Here is a 21,443-nt window from a genome sequence, read left to right on the forward strand (position 1 = left end):
CGCTTTCAGTGACTTATGGACATCCAATACTTTGCAATCTCTCACCATTGAAATACTCTATTTTTTGTTTTCCTACCAAAGTGGACCACTTCATATTTATCCACATTATCCATCTGGCATGTCCGTGCCTGTCTAAATCCCCTTGAAGTCTCTTTGCGTCCTCACGATTCACATTCCCAATTATTTTTTGAACATCAGCAAAGTTGGAATTTTACATTTGCTCCCCACATCCAAATCATTGACACGGATTGTGAATATATGGGCCTAAAGCACTGAACCATGCAGTAAGTACCCCAGTAGAGACAGCATGCCAATCTGAGAATGATCCATTTATTCTTAATCTGTTTTCTGTCTGATATACAACCCTCAATCCATGCCAGCATATTACCTCCAATCCCATTAACTGTAAATTTGTTTACAAAGTCCTCAGTGTGGGACTTTATCAAAAGCCTTCTGAAAATCCAAATGCACTAGATTCTCTGGTTCCCCTCTTATCTATTCTGCCAGTTACATTCCGAAAAACTCCCAACAGGTTTGTAAAACTTAATTTCCCTTCCATAAAACCATATTGACTGCCCAGGCTAGCAATTATTTTCAAAATGCTCGTTAATCACATCCTTTGTAATAGAATCTAAAACTTTTCTTGGATAGTGAGATTGCATTTGGTAGGGACTGTTCCACAATCTATACAATTTTTGAAGATTATCCACGACTTCGACAGCCACCTCTTTCAACACTTTGGGATGTAGATCATCAGGTCCAGGGGATTTATTAACTTTCGGTCCCATGAATTTTTCCAGCAATACTTAGAATCATAGAATTATAGAATTTACAGTGCAGAAGGAGGCCATTCAGCCCATCGAGTCTGCACCGGCTCTTGGAAAGAGCACCTTACCCTAGGTCAACAACTCCACCCTATCCCCAGAACCCAGTAACCCCACCCAACACTAAGGGCAATTTTGGACACTAAGGGCAATTTATCATGGCCAATCCACCGAACCTGCGCATCTTTGGACTGTGGGAGGAAACCGGAGCACCCGGAGGAAACCCACGCACACATGGGGAGGATGTGGAGACTCCGCACAGACAGTGACCCAAGCCGGAATTGAACCTGGGACCCTGGAGCTGTGAAGCGATTGTGCTATCCACAATGCTACCGTGCTACCGATGCCCAGAACTTATATTATTAATAGTGATTTAAAAAAAAAATAAAAAAATTTTTATTTAAATTTTCGCATTTTCACAAAAAAGAAAAGAATAACAGAAAATTCTTAAGAACAAAGAGAACAGACCCCCCCCCCCCCATATATACAAAAGAGAAACAATAAATTAACGCCCGCCGTTGGCAAAAAAAACAGATATGCAACCCAAAACAAAAACAAAGAGTGAAAAACCCCTGCACTGACACCCTTAGGGCAAATTTCACCCTCTCCAATTTAATAAACCCCTCCATATCGTTGAACCAGGCCTCCACGCTTGGGGGCCTCGCATCCTTCCACTGAAGAAGAATCCTCCGCTGGGCTACTTGGGACGCAAAGGCCAGAACACCGGCCTCTTTCGCCTCCTACACTCCCGGCTCCACTGCAACCCCAAATATTGCGAGTACCCAGCTTGGATTGACCCTGGATCCTACCACCCTCGATACCGTACTTGCTACACCCATCCAAAATTCCCCCAGCGCTGGGCATGCCCAGAACATGTGGACGTAGTTTGCTGGGCTCCCTGAGCACCTAATACACCTGTCCTCGGTCCCAAAAAACCGGCTCATCCTTGTCCCGGTCATATGAGCCCTCTGCAGCACCATAAAATGTATGAGGCTAAGCCTCACACACGAAGAGGAGGAGTTCACCCTTGCTAGGGCATCCGCTCACGTCCCCTCCTCAATCTCCTCACCCAGCTCCTCCTCCCATTTATCTTTCAGCTCCTCCACCGAGGCCTCGCCGACCTCCTGCATCACCCGGTACACTTACGAGATCCTCCCCTCTCCAACCCATACCCCCGAGAGCACCCTTTCCTGAACCCCACGCGGCGGCAGCAGAGGGAACCCCGCCACCTGCCGCTTGACAAACGCCCTTACTTGCATGTACCTAAAGGTGCTCCCCGGGGGCAGCCCAAACATCCCCTCCAGCTCACCCAGGCTCGCAAACTTCCCGTCTATGAACCGGTCCCCCAGCCTCCTGACACCTGCCCTGTACCAACTCAGTGGCGCCTTACCAGCGCTTCCAGGCTCGTGCCCACACAGGACGCCATCTCCATCCTCTTCCATGCTTCCCCCTCCCCGTCCATTACCCACTTACGCACCATTGATGCGTTGGCAGCCCAATAATACACACACAGGTTGGGCGACGCCAACCGCCCGCCCGCTCCGCTCCAAGAACACCCGTCTCACCCTTGGAGTCCCGTGTGCCCACACAAACCCCGTAATGCTCCTGTTAACCCGCCTGAAAAAGGCCTTCGGGATAAGGATGGGGAGGCACAGGAACAGAAACCTCGGGAGCACCGTCATTTTGACTATTAATAGTAATTTCTCTCAGTTCTTCATGCTCGCTCATCCATTGGTTCTCCAGAATTCATGGAAGGTTTTTGTATTTTCTTTCGTGAAGGTAGATGCAATGTCTTTGTTTCGTTTCTCATTTCCTTGTGCCAATCATAAGTTTTCCTGCATTGAGCTCACATTTGTCTTTGTTAAGTTTTTCCTTTGTACATACCGTTCAAAGCTTTTATGGCCTTTTTAGGTTTGCTAGTTTACTTTCATATTCTATTTTCTCCATCAGTTTCTTGGTCTTTGCTGAAATCTAAAAAGTTAATGCTCTTTGACGTTTTAAGCCTCTTTCTTTGATCTAATCCAATCTTAAATTCTCTAGTTAGCTGTGGTTGGATCACTTTTCCTGTGGGTTTTTTGTGTCTCAAAGGAATGCAAGTTTGTTGTAAACCATGTAATATTTAAATGCTAGCCATTATATGTCTACAATCATACCTTATAACCTAGTTCCCCAGTCTACCACAGCGAACGTGCCCCATATATTCTCATAGATGCCTTTGTTTAGATTTAAGATCCAAGTTTTCGATTACCTGTTTCGTGCACCTCTAATTTCTGGATTTATACTGTGCCCTACATTGCTGCTACAGTTTGGTGTTCTATGTTTGCTGTCCCTTGCTGTTCTTTAGCTCCACTGATTCAGCATCTTGATCTCCATTCTAAAGTCCTCTCTCACTAATGTACTGCTCTCATCAATTATTAACAAAGCTACCCCGTCTCCTTTGACACTTGTCTTTCTTGATAGAGCCTTGAAAATTCCATTCCGAGCCTCGGTTGTCCTGCAACCATCTTTCCATAATCGCAATTAGATAATATCTGTTTACTTCCATTAGTATCGTAAATTCATCTACCTTGTTTTGAATGCTGTATGCATTCAAATAGAATCTTTATTTTGCCATTTTATTGTTTTTGCAACCTCTAGCCTTATCTACTGGCACACTAAAGTTTGTACGTCCCTTCCTGCCGCACTGATTTCCAATTCCTTTTGTTCTCTAGCCTTATTCTCTCCTTATATTTTAATACATTTTCCCTCACTGACCCCTCGCACCCCGCCATTTAGTTTAAAGCCCTGTCAAGTGCTATAGTTATGTAACTTGCCAGACACTGGTCCCAGCATGGTTCAGCAGCAGGTGTTGAGCTGTATGATGTAACGGAGGCAGAAGTGGGCAGTTTTATTGATGGTGTGGATGTGTGACGGGAAGCTCATCTTGAGGTCAAATCTGACGTCAAAGTTATGAGCAGACTTGCCTTAGATGGTCAGGTTAGTGGCAGTGGAATTAAGATGTTAGGTCAATCTCATGACTCTTAAGCTCTGACATGCTCAGAATGTTGACACATTTGTATACAGTTGCAAGTTGTAAGATATGGTGAGCTGGGTGGAGACGAGACTCGCCTGCACAATTATGTTCATGAGAATCTAGTTATCTTAGTGGAAGTTTTTCTATGTATTTGCATGTAAGAAAGGGGAACACATCATGTTTTCAAGAACCAGTTGCATTGCTCTGAGTTTTGTATTGAGGTGTCTTGAGATCAGGATGGTGCGCCTTTCCATTATTTGTTACCACACTTTCCAGTAGCGTTTACACATAGCCAGGTGACTAAAGCAGTAACCAAGTGTAGGCAGTTCATAAAAACCTATACCCTACAACTAATTGCTGGTGGATTTTGGGATTGCAGTATTTCCAACAGTGCACAATATTTGGCTCAATTATTTTCCCTTCACTGTAGGAGGATATTGAAGCACTTGCTGATCAGGTGCAAGATACAGAAGAAATTGCTATTTCTGAAACAGGACATGCTGACTGTGCAGATGGTGACGTGGACAAGTGTCCGAAGCAAACTTCAGACTTGACTTCAGATACAAAAGTAAGCTAGTTATGAATGGCTGAAATTTCTAGTGAAACCAATAGTCCCTCCAGTCCTTCCAGTACCTCAAGTATGAGGAGGGAAGGATTTGCTGACAAACAATCCAGTTGGCCAAGACCTGTCGTAAATATGTTTCCACAGTTTTCCCCCTTGGGCCAGCTAGGTTGGCAGGATGTTGGACTGGAAAGTAACAATGGGAGTGGATTGGATGCAAGCCAACATCGTGATCGGGAAGGGTCAGACATCAATTTTGAGGGTGGATGAACATCTATGAAAAGGGAGGATTTGAATTGGGTGTAGGGGGTGGTGGGGTGGTAAACAAGGAAGCTGGGGGGGGGGGGGGGGGGGGGAAGCCCTCATGTTATTCCTGGCCTATAAGCAGTGATTATAAAGCATTTAATCAAAATTCACTGCTCCCTTCAGGTCCATGGGGATTTCCTGAGGCCCAGGGTGGAGTCCTTAAAAAAGAAAAATGTGGCATGCAGCTTTCTTATGATATTTTAGTGAGTGACCTGTTACCTGCAAATGGTTTGATCACGTGCCCCCATTTAAACTGGTGTCAGGCAGGTTGTGTGCTGATTGTCTGTTATATATTTTTAATCCTTCATCCACCCTAGGATATTCCAATTCTCCCTTGATATTTTCAGGCCAAGACCAGGCATTAATTCTACCCTTTGAAAGGGAGGGGGGAGAGGGAAAGCAGCGACTTGCATTGAAGTGTATGATTTGAACTGCAGTTGATCTTGCACACTGTAGCATTGTTATTTGGGCTAATACTGTGAATATTTTCTGATTGAGGAACTGGAAAAGACAACAGAAGACTCAGTGAAGGAGGAGCTAATGCAGGTTACTGAAGTAAGATGGAACTTCATTCGAACAATTTACATAAATTCTTTGGATTGTTGGCCGAAAGATGTTTTGGATTGAATGGATTATGTTCTTTATTAGTTAAAAAATTGTTTCGGGTGATACCATTTAATTAAATCTAGTTATAGGAGCAAAGGAATATTCAGCCCCTTGTGCCTGTTCTCTGTTCATTTTAAACACGGATGCATTGTTATTTGGGCTAACACTGTGAATATTTTCTGATTGAGGAACTGGAAAAGACAACAGAAGACTCCGTGAAGGAGGAGCCAATGCAGGTTATTGAAGTAAGATGGAACTTCATTCGAACAATTTACATAAATTCTTTGGATTGTTGGCCGATAGATGTTTTAGATTGAATGGATTATGTTCTTTATTTAAAAAATTGTTTGGGTGATACCATTTAATTAAATCTAGTTATAGGAGCAAAGGAATATTCAGCCCCTTGTGCCTGTTCTCTGTTCATTTTAAACACGGATGCATTGTTGCACTGTTCCGTTTAACTGCTTTTCCTCCTTATCCCCTGATACCCTTGCCTAACACGTCTATCAGTTGCAGTCTTAACTCTTTTTTTAAATGAACATTTTAGTGAGGTATTTTTGGTATAGTAACAACAACAAAATATATGAAATCACAAACATAGTGCAAAAGCCATTTACCTCTCATACAGGCTATTGACCTTATATGACCCCGACCCCCCCGGGGGTCTGCTGACGATTAATTTCCCGCAAAGAAGGCGACGAACGGTTGCCACCTCCGGGTGAACCCTAACAGTTACACCCTCAAGGCGAACTTGATTTTCTCCATCCAGAGAAAGCTAGCCGTGTCCGATAGCCAGGTCTCTGACTTTGTGGGCTTTGAGTCCCTCCATGCTAATAGTACCGGGCTACCAGGGAAGCAAAGGCCAGAAAGCCTGCCTCTTTCTTCTGGGTTCCCGGGTCTTCCGACACCCTGAAAAATGCCATCTCTGGACTCAGAGCCACCCTTGTTTTTAACACGGGACATGACGTCTGCAAACCCCAGCCAAAATCCCCTGAGCCTTGGACATGTCCAAAACGTGTGGACATGGTTCACCGGTCCTCCTGCACTTTTTGTGCACCTGTCCTCCACCCCAAAGAATCTGCTGATCTGGGCCACTGTCATGTGAGCCCAGTGAACAACCTTAAATTGTATCAGGCTGAGCCTGGCACATGTTGCGGACATGTTGACTCTACTCAACGCATCTGCCCATAGACCATCCTCTATCTCACCTCCCAGCTCCTCCTCCCACTTGCGCTTCAGCTCCTCGGTCTGCGTCTCCTTTGACCCCATAAGCTCCTTATAAATGTCCGAGACGCTCCCTTCCCCTACCCACACTCTGGAAACTACATTGTCCTGAATCCCGCTTAGCGGTAGGAACGGGAAGGTTGACACCTGTTTACGGAGGAAGTCCCGCACCTGCAGATAGCTGAATTTGTTTCCCCTCGCCAACCCAAACTTTTCCTCCAACGCTCTCATACTTGGAACGCTCCCCTCTATGAACATATCCCCTATCCTCTCAATCCCCGCTCTCTGCCATAAGCGAAACCCCCCTGTCCGTACTCCCCGGGGCAAACCGGTGATTAGCACAGATTGGTGCCCAGACCGATGCTCCCACATGCGGCCTCCACTGTCCCCAAACCCTCAGGGCCGCTGCCACCACTGGACTGGTGGACTACCGTGCCGGCGCGAATGGCTGAGGCGCAGTTACCAGTGCCCCCAAACTGATGCCCTTACATGAAGCCGCCTTCATATGCTCCCATGTCGTCCCCTCCCCCACCACCCACTTCCTGATCATGGCTATATTTGCCGCCCAATAATAGTTGCGAAAATTTGGCAGCGCCAGCCCGCCCTCTCCCCGACTCCGCTCAAACATTACCTTCCTTACTCGCGGGGCCGTGTCTGCCCAGACGAAGCCTGTGATCACTTTGTTGCCCCATTTACAAATGGACCCTGGAATAAAGATGGGGGAGACACTGAAATGGGAATCTCGGGAGGACCGTTTGCACCCTCCCAACCAGAGACAACGGAAGCGCGTCCCATCTCCGAAAAACGTCCTTCATTTGGTCCACCAGCCGGGCCAGATTCAATTTATGCAGCCGGTCCCATTCTCGCGCCACTTGGATGCCTAGGTACCACAAACATCTCACTTACACAAACATTCCCATATTAAGCTTATACCCCGAAAATCGGCCAAATTCCCCGAGAGTTCTCATGATTTCCTCCATCCCCTCTATTGGGCCCAAAACATACAGAGGCAGGTCATCCGCATAGTGCAAAACCCTGTGCACCATCCCATCATTCTCTCTTCCCTTCCCCCCCCCCCCCCCCCCCCCCCCCCCCCCCCCCGGACCAGTCTTCTCCAGCCCCTTGAAGCTCTCGGAGCAATTGCCAATGGTTCTATAGCCAGCCCAAAAAACAGTGGGGAGAGGGGACATCTCTGCTTCGTCCCCCGGTGCAGTCTAAAATAATCCGATGTTGTCCTGTACATCCGTACACTTGCCACAAGAGACTGATACAGTAACCTGAGCAAGTCAATAAAGCCCCACCCGAATCCGAACCGTCCCAGTATCTCCCACACAAACCCATTCTACCCAATCAAAAGCCTTTTCTGCATCTATTGCGATCACTACCTCCACCTCCCTACCTTCCGTGGCATCATGATCACATTTAGCAGCCGTCTTACATTGGCCATCAACTACCTGCCCTTAACAAGCCCCATCTGGTCCTCCCCAATAATATCTGGAACGCAATCCTCGATCCTGGAGGACAAGATTCTGTCCAGCAAATTGCATTTACATTCAACCAGGAGATCGGCCTGTAGGACCCACACAGTTCCGGGTTCTTGTCCCGGTTAAGAATTCGCAAAATCATTGCCTGTGACATCGTCGGGGGCAGCACCCCTCTTTCCCTTGCCTCATTGAATATCCTCAACAACACCGGCCCCAGTATCCCCGAGAACGTTTTATAAAACTCCACTGGGTACCCGGCCCGGGGTCTGACCCGCCTGCATGGCCTTCAGGCCCTCCACTATCTCTACCAGCCCGATTGGGGCTCCCAGTCCTTCTACCCGTTCCCTGTCCACCTTTGGGAAATTCAGCCCCTCCAAGAAGTGCCTCTGGCCCCGTAGGGGGTTCTGACCTGTACAGCCTCCTGCAGAAGTCCCTAAACACCAATTTACTCCGACTGAATCACCAACCAGGTTTCCGTCTCCGTCCTTTACTTTCCCTATCTCTCTAGCTGCCTCCCTCTTCCTAATCTGCTGTGCAAGCATTCTGCTGTCCTTCTCTCCATGTTCATAGATCGACCCCCCCTCGCCTTTCTCAGCTGCTCCACCGCCCTCCCTGTGGTCAGCAAGCTAAACTCCACCTGTAACCTCCGCCGTTCCCTTAAAAGCCCTGCCTGTGGGGTCTCCTCATACCTCCCATCAATCTGTAGTATCTCCTTTTACCAGTCGGTCCATCTCTGCCCTGTCCACCTTCTCCCTGTGGGCCCAAATTGAAATCAGCTCCCCCCTGACCACCGCATTCAGTGCTTCCCACACCACCACTGCTGAAATTTCCCCCGTGTCATTGACCTGCAGGTAGATATGAATACATTTCCTCAGCACTCGCACACCCCTTCATCTGCCAAAAGTCCCACATCCAACCTCCATTGTGAACGCTGGTTACTGTCTTTACTAACCTGCAGGTCAACCCAGTGTGGAGCATGGTCTGAGATTGTAATCGCTGAGTACCCCGTGTCCACCACCCCAGCCAGCAAGGCGCTGCTCTAAATAAAGAAATCAATCCAGGAGTGCACTTTATGCACGTGAGAGTAGGAAGAGAACTCCTTCACCCTTGGCTGCCCAAAACTCAATGGATCCACACCTCCCCCAGCATCCTCTTTATAAATTGCACATCATCCCAATTTGGCACATACACATTTACTAATATCACCTGCACCCCCTCTAGCTTCCCACTGACTCTAATGTACCGACCCACATCCGAGACTGTTCTACCCGCCTGAAACACCACCCGCTTATTGATCAGGATCGCGACCCCCCCCAGTCTTTGAATCTAGTCCCGAGTTAAAGACCTGACTGACCCAGCCTTTCCTCATTCTAACCTGGTCCATTACTCTAAGGTGCGTCTCCTGCAACATTACCATGTCCGCCTTTAACCCCTAAGACACGCGAACACGTGCCCTTTTGACCGGCCCATTTAACCCTCGAACATTCCAGGTGATTAGCCTAGTTGGGGGGCTCAACCCCCCCCCACCACCACCACCGATCAGCCAACACCCTGTAACCCAACCCCTTTACTAAACCAGACATATGCACACACCCCCACTGCGCTTTTGAGAGCTAGCACGCCCAGCTAGCTTGGTAGCCCCCCATCCCTGGTGTCAGATAGTCTCTCACACACACACACACACACACACACACACACACACACAATCATCCAACAGTAAAACACCAAGATCAAAACAAGCACACCTTGTTTTGTGTCATGGTAGCATAGTGGTTAGCACAATTGCTTCACGGCTCCAGGGTCCCAGATTCGATTCCCAGCTTGGGTTACTGGTGCGGAGCCTACAGATTCTCCCCGTGTCTGCGTGGGTTTCCTCCCACAGTCCAAAGATGTGAAGGTTAGGTGGATTGGCCATGATAATTGCCCTTGGTGTCCAAAACGGGTAGATAGAGTTACTGGGTTACGGGTGGAGGAGTGGGCTGAGGTAGGGTGCCCTTTCCAAGGACCGGTGCAGACTCGATGGGCCGAATGGCCTCCTTCTGCACTGTAAATTCTATGATGCTATGATTCAACCCCCATCCCCCAACAGAGCTCTCTCGCTGGTTCCAAATCAATGCAAACGGCATCACAAACATCTTCCATGAAAGGCAAACCGAGAAACATTTTACAAAACAGCGAAAGAAAAAGAAAAACATGAATGTTGCAGTCAAGTTCAAAAGTTCTCAGTCCATCACCAGTCCTTTCTTTTTTGCAAAGTCCAACGCGTCCTCAGGCGACTCGAAGTAGTAGTGCTGATCCTCATGTGTGGCCCTATCCACCTCCAAGGACCGGGAGAATGCCCATCCCCCTGCAGCTTCACAAACATGTCTGCGATGTATGCCCCAGCGTCCGCTCCTTCGGACCCCTCCGTGAGATCGATGATTCTTAGGTTCTGCCGGCGGGACCTATTTTCGAGCTCCTCCACCTTCTCCAGGAGCTTCTTCTGCTGGTCCCATAGCATCCCCACGTCCAGCTCCACCACAGTCTGATGTTCCTCCTGCTCAGCCAGTGCCTTCTCCACCTTCTGGATCGCCCCATCCTGGGCATCCAATCCAAGCTCCAACCGCTCAATCGACTCTTTTATCGGGTCCAAACAGTCCCGTTTCTGCGCAGCAAAGCCTTCATGAATGACTTGCATGAGCTGCTCCATAGACTGCTGGGTTGACTAGCCAGAGATCCGAACCTCCGCCATGCTGTCTTCTGTTGCAGCTACTGCCCAAGCCTTCTCCATCTTTTTGATTCTGCCTTTACGAACACTTCTAGTCCTTCTCTCCGTGCACCGAAGTGGGAATTCAGTAAACAATTACCACAAACATCCGTTTTACAATTCAAGTCCAGTAGAAAAATGGGGGAAAGGTCCAAAAGTCCGATCAGAGCGAGAGCAACCAAATGTGTGACTTACTCCTTCATAGTCGCCAGCAGAAGTCCAGTCTTAACTGTTAATCATCACCCAGCCACAGCACTGACAACCACCTGACAATGTGGAATTTTTTAAATTAAAAATTTAAGAGTACCCAATTACTTTTTCCAATGAAGGAGCAATTTAGCATGACCATCCGCCTATCCTGCACATCTTTGGGTTGTGAGGGTGAAACCCGCGCAGGCACGGTGGGGAACATGCAAACTCCACTCGGACAGTGACCCACTGCTGGGATACAAACCCATGTCCTCAGTGCCGTAGTCAGCAATGCTAACCACTGTGCCATCGTGCTGCATTTCAGTGTGGAAAATTGACCAAATATGTACTGTCTACAAGATCAGTCTTCAGGGCAATGAAATATGCCACTGATGGTGCTATCAGGTGGCACTGGGCAATAATTTGTTCCTCAATGCTCAGTCATAGTTATTTATGGCACAGAAACAGCCAATCACCCTATCGAGCCCTTGTGTGGTCTCCATTGAGCAATCCAGTCAGACCCGCTCCCATGCTCGATCCCAGTAACCTGGTGACTTTATTTCATTCAAGTAACCGTTCAATTTCCTTTTTGATCAATTTGATGAATTGTTTCTACTTCCACAATCCTCGTGGGCATTGAGTTCCAGGTCACTGCCTCGTGGGCACTGAGTTCCAGGTCACTGCCACTTGCTGTGCTTTCTCATATTCCCCCTTCATCCGTAATCTGTCTGCAGTCAGTTAATTGGGCTGAGATCCATTAGGGTTTTTTTGGCTCGAGACCTGATTACAGCTTTGGTCCAGATATGAACTGACTAAGGGTGAGAACTCAGCTTGTAGCATCAAGGCAGCATTTGACTACGTTTGTCATTAAGGAGCGTAATCAAAATTGAAGTCTCTGGGAATCGGGGTGAAGCTTTCTACTGGTTAAAGCCATATCTGACACAAGAACATAAGAACTAGGAGCAGAAGTAGGCCATCTGGCCCCTCGAGCCTGATGAGATCATGGCTGATCTTTTGTGGACTCAGCTCCACTTTCTGGCCCGAACACCATAACCCTTAATACCTTTATTCTTCAAAAAACGATCTATCTTTACCTTAAAAACATTTAATGAAGGAGCCTCAACTGCTTCACTGGACAAGGAATTCCATAGATTCACAACCCTTTGGGTGAAGAGGTTCCTCCTAAACTCAGTCCTAAATCTACTTCCCCTTATTTTGAGGCTATGTCCCCTAGTTCTGCTTTCACCCGCCAGTGGAAACAACCTGCCCGCATCTATCCTATCTATTCCCTTCATAATTTTAAATGTTTCTACAAGATCAGCCTTCATCATTCTAAATTCCAACGAGTACAGTCCCAGTCTACTCAACCTCTCTTCATAATCCAACCCCTTCAGCTCTGGGATTAACCTAGTGAATCTCCTCTGCACACCCTCCAGTGCCAGTACGTCCTTTTTCAAGTAAGGAGACCAAAACTGAACACAATACTCCAGGTGTGGCCTCACTAACACTTTATACAATTGCAACATAACCTCCCTAGTCTTAAACTCCATCCCTCTAGCAATGAAGGACAAAATTCCATTTGCCTTCTTAATCACCTGTTGCACCTGTAAACCAACTTTCTGTGACTCATGCACTAGCACACCCAGGTCTCTCTGCACAGCGGCACGCTTTAATATTTTATCGTTTAAATAATAATCCCGTTTGCTGTTATTCCTACCAAAATGGATAACCTCACATTTGTCAACATGAAAATGAAAAAATGAAAATCGCTTATTGTCACGAGTAGGCTTCAAATGAAGTTACTGTGAAAAGTCCCTAGTCGCCACATTCCGGCGCCTGTTCGGGGAGGCTGTTACGGGAATCAAACCCTGCTGCTAGCTTGCCTTGGTCTGCCTTCAAAGCCAGCGATTAGCCCAGTGAGCTAAACAGCCCAAAATGGATAACCTCACATTTGTCAACATTGTATTCCATCTGCCAGACCCTAGCCCATTCACTTAACCTATCCAAATCCCTCTGCAGACTTCCAGTATCCTCAGCACTTTTCGCTTTACCACTCATCTTAGTGTCATCTGCAAACCTGGACACATTGCCCTTGGTCCCCAACTCCAAATCATCTATGTAAATTGTGAATAATTGTGGGCCCAACATGGATCCCTGAGGGACACCACTAGCTACTGATTGCCAACCAGAGAAACATCCATTAATCCCCACTCTTTGCTTTCTATTAATTAACCAATCCTCTATCCATGCTACTACTTTACCCTTAATGCCATGCATCTTTATCTTATGCAGCAACCTTTCGTGTGGCACCTTGTCAAAAGCTTTCTGGAAATCCAGATATACCACATCCATTGGCTCCCCGTTATCTACTGCACTGGTAATGTCCTCAAAAAATTCCACTAAATTAGTTAGGCACGACCTGCCCTTTATGAACCCATGCTGCGTCTGCCCAATGGGACAATTTCTATCCAGTTGCCTCGCTATTTCTTCCTTGATGATTGATTCCAGCATCTTCTCTACTACCAAAGTTAAGCTCACTGGCCTATAATTTCCCGCTCTCTGTCTACCTCCTTTTTTAAACAGTGGTGTCACATTTGCTAATTTCCAATCCACCGGGACCACCCCAGAGTCTAGTGAATTTTGGTAAATCATCACTAGTGCATCTGCAATTTCCCTAGCCATCTCTTTTAGCACTCTGGGGTGCATTCCATCAGGGCCAGGAGACTTGTCTACCTTTAGCCCCATTAGCTTGCCCATCACTACCTCCTTAGTGATAACAATCCTCTCAAGGTCCTCACCTGTCATTGCCTCATTTCTATCAGTCACTGGCATGTTATTTGTGTCTTCCACTGTGAAGACCGACCTAAAAAACCTGTTCAGTTCCTCAGCCATTTCCTCATCTCCCATTATTAAAACTCCCTTCTCATCCTCTAAAGGACCAGTATTTACCTTAGCCACTCTTTTTTTTGTTTTATATATTTGTAAAAACTTTTACTGTTTGTTTTTTTATTCTGAGCAAGTTTACTCTCATACTCTAACTCTTCTTAATAGCTTTTTTAGTAGCTTTCTGTTGCCCCCTAAGGATTTCCCAGTCCTCTAGTCTCCCACCAATCTTTGCCACTTTAAATGCTTTTTCCTTCAAATTAAAAAAAAAAATTACAGCACAGGAACAGGCCCGTCGACCCTCCCAGCCTGCGCCGATCCAGATCCTTTATCTAAACCTGTTGCCTATTTACCAAGGTCTGTTCCCTCTGTTCCCGCCCATTCATATATCTGTCCAGATACATCTTAAATGATGCTATCGTGCCCGCCTCTACCACCTCCGCTGGCAAAGCGTTCCCGGCACCCACCACCCTCTGCGTAAAAAAACATTCCACGCACATCTCCCTTAAACTTTCCCCCTCTCACCTTGAAATCGTGACCCCTTGTAATAGACACCCCCGCTCTTGGAAAACGCTTGTTGCTGTCCACCCTGTCCATACCTCTCATAGTTTTGTAGACCTCAATCAGGTCTCCCCATAACCTGCGTCTTTCCAACGAAAACAATCCTAATCTACTCAACCTTTCTTCATAGCTAGCACCCTCCATACTAGGTAACATCCTGGTGAACCTCCTCTGCACCCTTTCTAAAGCATCCACATCCTTCTGGTAATGTGGCGACCAGAACTGCACGCTGTATTCCAAATGTGGCCGCAGTATTCCAAATGTGGCCTAACCAAAGCCCGATACAACTGTAACATGACCTGCTGACTCTTGTACTCAATACCTAGTCTGATGAAGGCAAGCATGCTGTATGCCTTCTTGACCACTCTATTCACCTGCGTTGCCACCTTCAGGGTACAATGGACCTGAACTCCCAGGTCTCTGGACATCAATTTTTCCCAGGACTCTTCCATTGACCATATAGTCTGCTCTTGAGTTAGATCTTCCAAAATGCATCACCTCTCATTTGCCTGGATTGAACTCCATCTGCCATTTCTCTGCCCAACTCTCCAATCTATCTATATTTTGCTGTATTCTCTGACAGTCCGCCTCACTATCTGCAACTCCACCAATCTTAGTATCATCTGCAAACTTGCTCATCAGACCACCTTTGTCCAGATCATTTATGTATATCACAAACAACAGTGGTCCGAGCACGGATCCCTGTGGAACACCACTAGTCACCTTTCTCCATTTTGAGACACTCCCTTCCACCACTACTCTCTGTTTCCTGTTGCCCAGCCAGTTCTTTATCCATCTAGCTAGTACACCCTGAACCCCATACAACTTCACTTTCCATCAATCTGCCATGGGAAACTTTATCAAATGCTTTACTGAAGTCCATGTATATGACATCTACAGCCCTTCCCTCATCAATTAACTTTGTCACTTCCTCAAAGAATTCTATTAGGTTTGTAAGACATGACCTTCCCTGCACAAAACCATGCTGCCTATCACTGATAAGTCTATTTTCTTCCAAATGTGAATAGATCCTATCCCTCAGTATCTTCTCCAACAGTTTGCCTACCACTGACGTCAAGCTCACAGGTCTATAATTCCCTGGATTATTCATGCTACCCTTCTTAAACAAAGGGACAACATTAGCAATTCTCCAGTCCTCCGGGACCTCACCCGTGCTCAATTTGATACTCTCCCTTATTTCCGTAGATATCCACGGTCGATTTTCCCTCTTTCTACCGTCCTTCCTTTTTGTTGGTATAAACCTTTGCTGAGCACTGTGAAAAATCGCTTGGAAGGTTCTCCACTGTTCCTCAACTGTTCCACCATAAAGTCTTTGCTCCCAGTCTACCTTAGCTAGTTCTTCTCTCATCCCATTGTAATCTCCTTTGTTTAAACACAAAACACTAGTATTTGATTTTACTTTCTCACCCTCCATCTGTATTGTAAATCCCGCCATATTGTGATCGCTCCTTCCGAGAGGATCCCTAACTATGAGATCGTGAATCAATCTTGTCTCATTACACAGGACAAGATCTAGGACCGCTTGTTCCCTCGTAGCTTCCATTACATACTGTTCTAGGAAACTATTGTGGATACATTCTATATACTCCTCAAGGTTTCCTTGACCGACCTGGTTAAACCAATTGACATGAAGATTAAAATCCCCCATGATAACTGCTGTACCATTTCTACATGCAGCAGTTATTTCTTTGTTTATTGCCTGCCCCACCATAACGTTACTATTTGGTGGCCGTTAGACTACTCCGATCAGTGACTTTTTCGCCTTACTATTCCTGATTTCCACCCAAATGGATTCAACCGTATCCTCCATAGCACTGATGTCATCACTTACTATTGCCCGGATGCCATCCTTAAATAACAGAGCAACACCACCTCCCTTACCATCCACTCTGTCCTTCCGAATAGTTTGATACCTTCGGATATTTAACTCCCAGTTATGACCATCCTTTAACCATGTTTCAGTAATGGCCACTAAATCATAGTAATTCATGATGATTTGTGCCATCAACTCATTTACTTTATTCCGAATACTACGAGCATTCAGGTAAAGTACACTTATGTTGGTTTTTTTTACCTCCGTTTTGAATCTCTGCAGTTTTACTCCTTTTAGTATTACTGGGCCTATTTACTGAGCTCCCCTCAGTCACTGTACCTTGTAATGTCGCCCTTTTTGATTTTTGACTTTGTCTTCTCTGCCTTGCACTTTTCCCCTTACTTCCTTTTGCTTCTGTCCCTGTTTTACTACCTTCCAACTTCCTGCATCGGTTCCTATCCCCCTGCCACATTAGTTTAAACCCTCCCCAACAGCTCTAGAAAACAGGCCCCCCCGGCCCCCCCCCCCCCGGGCCCGGACATTGGTTCCAGTCCATCCCAGGTGCAGACCGTCCGGTTTGTACTGGTCCCACCTCCCCCAGAACCGGCCCCAATGCCCCAAGAATTTAAATCCATCCTGTTTGCACCATCTCTCGAGCCACGCATTCATCCTATCTATCCTGACCTTCCTACTCTGACTAGCTCGTGGCACTGGTAGCAATACTGAGATTACTACCTTTGAGGTCCTACTTTTTAGTTTAGCTCCTAACTCCCTGAATTCTGCTTGTAGGACCTCATCCCGTTTTTACCTATATTGTTGGTGCCTATGTGCACCACGACAGCTGGCTGTTCACCTGAAGCCGCTCCAAGACATCCTTGACCCTTGCACCAGGGAGGCAACATACCATCCTGGAGTTTCGATTGCGTCCACAGAACCACCTGCCTGTTCCCCTTACGATCGAGTCCCCAATCACTATAGCCCTGCCATTTTTCTTCCTGCCCTGCTGTGCAGCAGAGCCAGCCACGGTGCCATGAATCTTGCTGCTGCCTTCCCCTGGTGAGCCATCTTCCCCCAACAGTATCCAAAGCGGTATATCTGTTTTGCAGGGAGATGACCACAGGGGACACCTGCAGTGCCTTCCATCTCTTGCTCTGTCTTTTGGTCACCCATTTGCTATCTCCCTCAGTAACTTTCACCTGCGGTGTGACCAACTCGCTAAACGTGCTATCCACAACCTCCTCAGCATCGTGGATGCTCCAAAGTGAGTCCATCCGCAGCTCCAGAGCCGTCAATCGGTCTAACAGGAGCTGCAACTGAACACACTTCTTGCACGTGAAAGAGCCAGGGACAGTGGACGTGTCCCTGAGCTCCCAGATCGCACACGAGGAGCATGACACGGGTCTGGGATCTCCTGCCATGTCTTAAACCGTAGGTAAACTTATACAACTACAATTTCAAAATAAAAATAAATAAATTAGACAATGCAAAGAAAAACTACTTACCAGTCACTTACCAGGGTTAAAAAGCACCTCCTCCCCACCCAGCTTCGAATTCCCAAACTCACTCTTGGTTGTGCCTCACTCTGGCTGTGTCTTCTTTGTCTCACTGGGAGAACTTACCCAGGGTCTCAGATGCTCTCTGGTTCTCTCCCTGCAGATTAAAAGTTACAGGCCAGAAGAAAGAGAGAGAACAAAACAGTAGATTAAAAGCACCGTCTCCCACTCTGCACCGAATTACCTCACTACACCAAATTACCAAGTTGCAATTCCCACTCTGGATGTGCCTCACTTCAGCTGTGTCTCCTTGACAAGCGCAAGATGGCTGTGGTTGTTGGAAGTCAAACATTTCAGGCCCAGGACATTGCTGATTGTGTCCCTTAGGGTGGTGTCCCAGCCCCAAACATATTCTGCTGCTCATAAATGACCTTCTCATAATAAGGTCTGAGGTGGGAATATTTGCTGACAATTGCTCAATGTTTAGTAACATTTACGACTCCCCGTACAGGAGCAGTGCATGCCTGCATGCAGCAAGACATGATAATATTCAAACTTGGGCTTATAAGTGACATTGCAGCGCAGCAAGTGAAATTCACGGCATAATAACCATCTCCAACAAGAGAGAATTTAACTGCTTCCCCATGAGATTCAAAGCATGACCGTTGTTGAATATGAACATGACCATTTGAATATGACCAGAAGTAGGTCATTCAACCCATTGAATCTGCTCCGCCATAATGAGATTATGACTGAAAAATATGACACTCCTCAATTCTACTTTCCTGCCTTATCCACACAGCCCTTGATTCCGAGACTGATTAAAAATCTATCCCAGTCTTGAACATAATTAACCACTTTGTCTTTACTGTCCTCTGCGGTAAAGAATTCCACAGATTCAATCCTCTCAGAGAAGAAATTCCACCTCATCTCGGACTTAAATTGGTGACCCCTTACTCTTGAGAACATGCCCTCTGGTCCTAGAGTCTCAATGGGAAACAATCTCTTCATTTACCCTGTCAAGCCTCCTGAGAATCCTGTATGTCTCAATAAGGTCACCTCTCATTCTTATAAACTCCAATTCCAGGTCCAACCTACTCAACAACTCCTGAAGAAAACCCCTCCGTACCTAGAATCAACCTGCTGCACCTTCTGGACTGCCTCCGCAATAATGCCATGAAATCTTGCCTTAGATAAAGGGACCAAAGCTGTTGACAGATTTTTCTAGGTGTCGTCTAATTAGCACCATGTATAGTTTGAGCAAGGCTTTCCTGTTTTTATACTCCATTGCTTTTGAAATAAAGGCAACATTCAATTTGCCTTCCCTATTATCTGCTAAACTTGCATGCTATCTTTTTGTTATTTATGCACGAGGCCCCCCAAATGCTTCTGTGTTGCAGCTTTCTGCAGTCTTTCTCCATTTAAATAATATTTAGCTCCTTTATTCTTCCTACCAAAGTGCAAAACTTTTTTTCCTACATTATATTCCATCTGCCAAGTTTCTGTCTACTCACTTACTCTGTCTACATCCCTCTGTAGACTCTTTTGTGTCATCTTCACTTGCCTTTCCACCTATTTTTGTCATCCACAAATTTGGCAATGGTACATTTGCTTCCCTCTTCCAAGTAATTAATATATATTGTACATAATTTTGGCCCTGTGGCACTCCACTATTTACAGGTTGCCACCCTGAAAATGCCCCTTTTAGCCCAAATCTTTGTTAGTTAGCCAATCCTCTATCCATGCTATCCCAACACCATGAGCTCTTACCTTATTAAGTAGATCTTTGTGTGGCACCTTATGGAACACATTTTGGAAAAACAAGAATCCCTAGAATCAACATCCTGAGGTTACTATTGACCAGAAACTGAACTGGATTGGCCATGTAAACACTGGCTACAAGGGCAGGCAAAAGGCTGAGAATTCTGAGGCGAATAACTCGACAGAACTTGCCTGCCACCCACAAGGCACAAGTGAGGAGTGTGATAGAATATTCTCCACTTGTTTGAATGAGTGCACCTCCAACAATCAAGAAGCTCAACACCATCCATAAAAAGCAACCCGCCAGACAAAAACCTCACTCTATCATTGCATCTAAGGATGTGCTGCAACAACTCACCAAGACTCCTTTGACAGCACCTTTAAAGCCCGTCACCTCCACCACCTAGAAGGACAAGGACAACAGACGCATGTGAACACAACCACCTGCACGGTTCCCTCCCAGCCACACATCATCCTGACTGGGAAATGAATCACTGTTCACTCTCGCGCGAATCGGGTCTACCAAGTGATGGAACCATCAATTCAGCGAACACGTGTAGTTGGATCTGAACAGAGGCTTTAATACACTTACAACAGAGCCAGCCTATTTGTCGTTGTACTTCAGATGAACTGGCAGGCTGGCTCTAAAGCACTGATCTTTATACATCGGTCCCAGGGGAGGAGTTCTGGGCGGAGCCAAGGGAGCCCAGAACAAACTCTTGCGTACTCCCAGAGCGACTCCCCCTGGTGGTCGGATAGTGCAACTGCATATATACACGGAGTTATATTGGCAACTATATACAGCATTGATCTTACAACGGGTAGATAAGGAACATATATTCATGGAGTGATATTGGCAACTATATATAGTGTGAATCACATTCACCACATTCACCCCCTGTTATAAAATCAAGTCCGGCGGGGGTGATGGCTCAAAGAGTCAGTCTGTCCGGTGGACGAATTGTCCGTTTTGATCTGCGGAACACCGGGGTTGCAGCCTCTTGCGGTGGCTGGGCGGACGTTGAAGTCTGGGGTACGGTTGCCGGCTCCGGGGCGAGTCTTGTCCGAGCCTCATACACCTCCTGGTCGAATGGAGACTGGGGGGGGCGGGCTGGTGCTGGCGCTCGGGACTGGTGGGGTGAGCTCGCAGAATCGGGGGCGCAAGGGGGCGGCCGCATAGGGAACGGGGAAAGGAATTCCTCGGTGGGGTTAGATGGGGGGCTGGATCCAGCGCGTGCCAGGTCCCGGAGGGATACTGTGTCCTGGCGACCGTCCGGGAACTCAACAAATGCCTGCTGTGGGTTGGAATGAAGCAGGCGCACCTTTTCAACAATGGGGTCGGCCTTGTGCGTCCTGACGTGCTTCCTAAGGAGAACCGGGCTTGGCGTCCTCAGCCACGCCGGAAGTGAGACCCCAATGGTAGTGCCCCTGGAAAAAATGAAGAGCCGCTCGTGAGGGGTTTGATTGGTCGCTGTACAGAGGAGGGATCTAATTGCGTAGAGCGCGTCAGGGAGGACTTCCTGCCATTGGGAAACTTGGAGCTTCCTGGACCCGAGGGTCAGTAGGACGGTCTTCCAGACCGTCGCGTTCTCCCTCTCCACCTGTCCGTTCCCCTGGGGTTGTAACTGGTAGTCCTGCTCGAGGCGATGCCCTTGTCGAGCAGGTACTGACGCAGCTCGTCACTCATAAAGGACGCACCCCGAGACTTCCGGTGGCGGCGATGACGTAGGGAGCCGCACATTTGAGAGCTTCCGTTTTAAACGGACTTTTCGGCTCTTGTTAGAGCCCAAAATGGAAATTTTTCGACGTCTCCCAATGGGAGAAGGTGTGCTGATCGACTTTCCCCGCAGTCCATGACTCGAACTCGGAGTGGAAAGGGGGAAAAAAACGGCAGCAGCTCCCCAGAAAAAACGGGGAAAGGAATCCAAGATGGCGGCCGCCGGAGCTCCAGAGGAGT

The 21,443-nt window shown here is 47.1% G+C and overlaps 1 protein-coding gene across 4 annotated transcripts in view; it reads left to right on the plus strand.

Annotated features, from left to right (window-relative positions):
• Positions 1-21,443, plus strand: part of LOC119953359 (scaffold attachment factor B1-like) — a 141,898-nt gene that overhangs the window by 17,693 nt on the left and 102,762 nt on the right. For 3 of the 4 annotated variants that reach the window (XR_005458007.1, XM_038777544.1, XM_038777546.1), the window contains exons 4-6: positions 4,268-4,405; positions 5,204-5,260; positions 5,500-5,556. Coding sequence is in view for 3 of the 4 variants with exons in the window: in XM_038777544.1 (XP_038633472.1) it covers positions 4,268-4,405; positions 5,204-5,260; positions 5,500-5,556 (252 nt within the window). In the remaining variant the exon portion in view is untranslated. The remainder of the gene's footprint in view (positions 1-4,267; positions 4,406-5,203; positions 5,261-5,499; positions 5,557-21,443) is intronic. The other variant, XM_038777545.1, reaches the window with a different exon arrangement.

Source organism: Scyliorhinus canicula, chromosome 18, assembly GCF_902713615.1.
Source record: "Scyliorhinus canicula chromosome 18, sScyCan1.1, whole genome shotgun sequence".
Classification (NCBI taxonomy): Eukaryota; Metazoa; Chordata; class Chondrichthyes; order Carcharhiniformes; family Scyliorhinidae; genus Scyliorhinus; species Scyliorhinus canicula.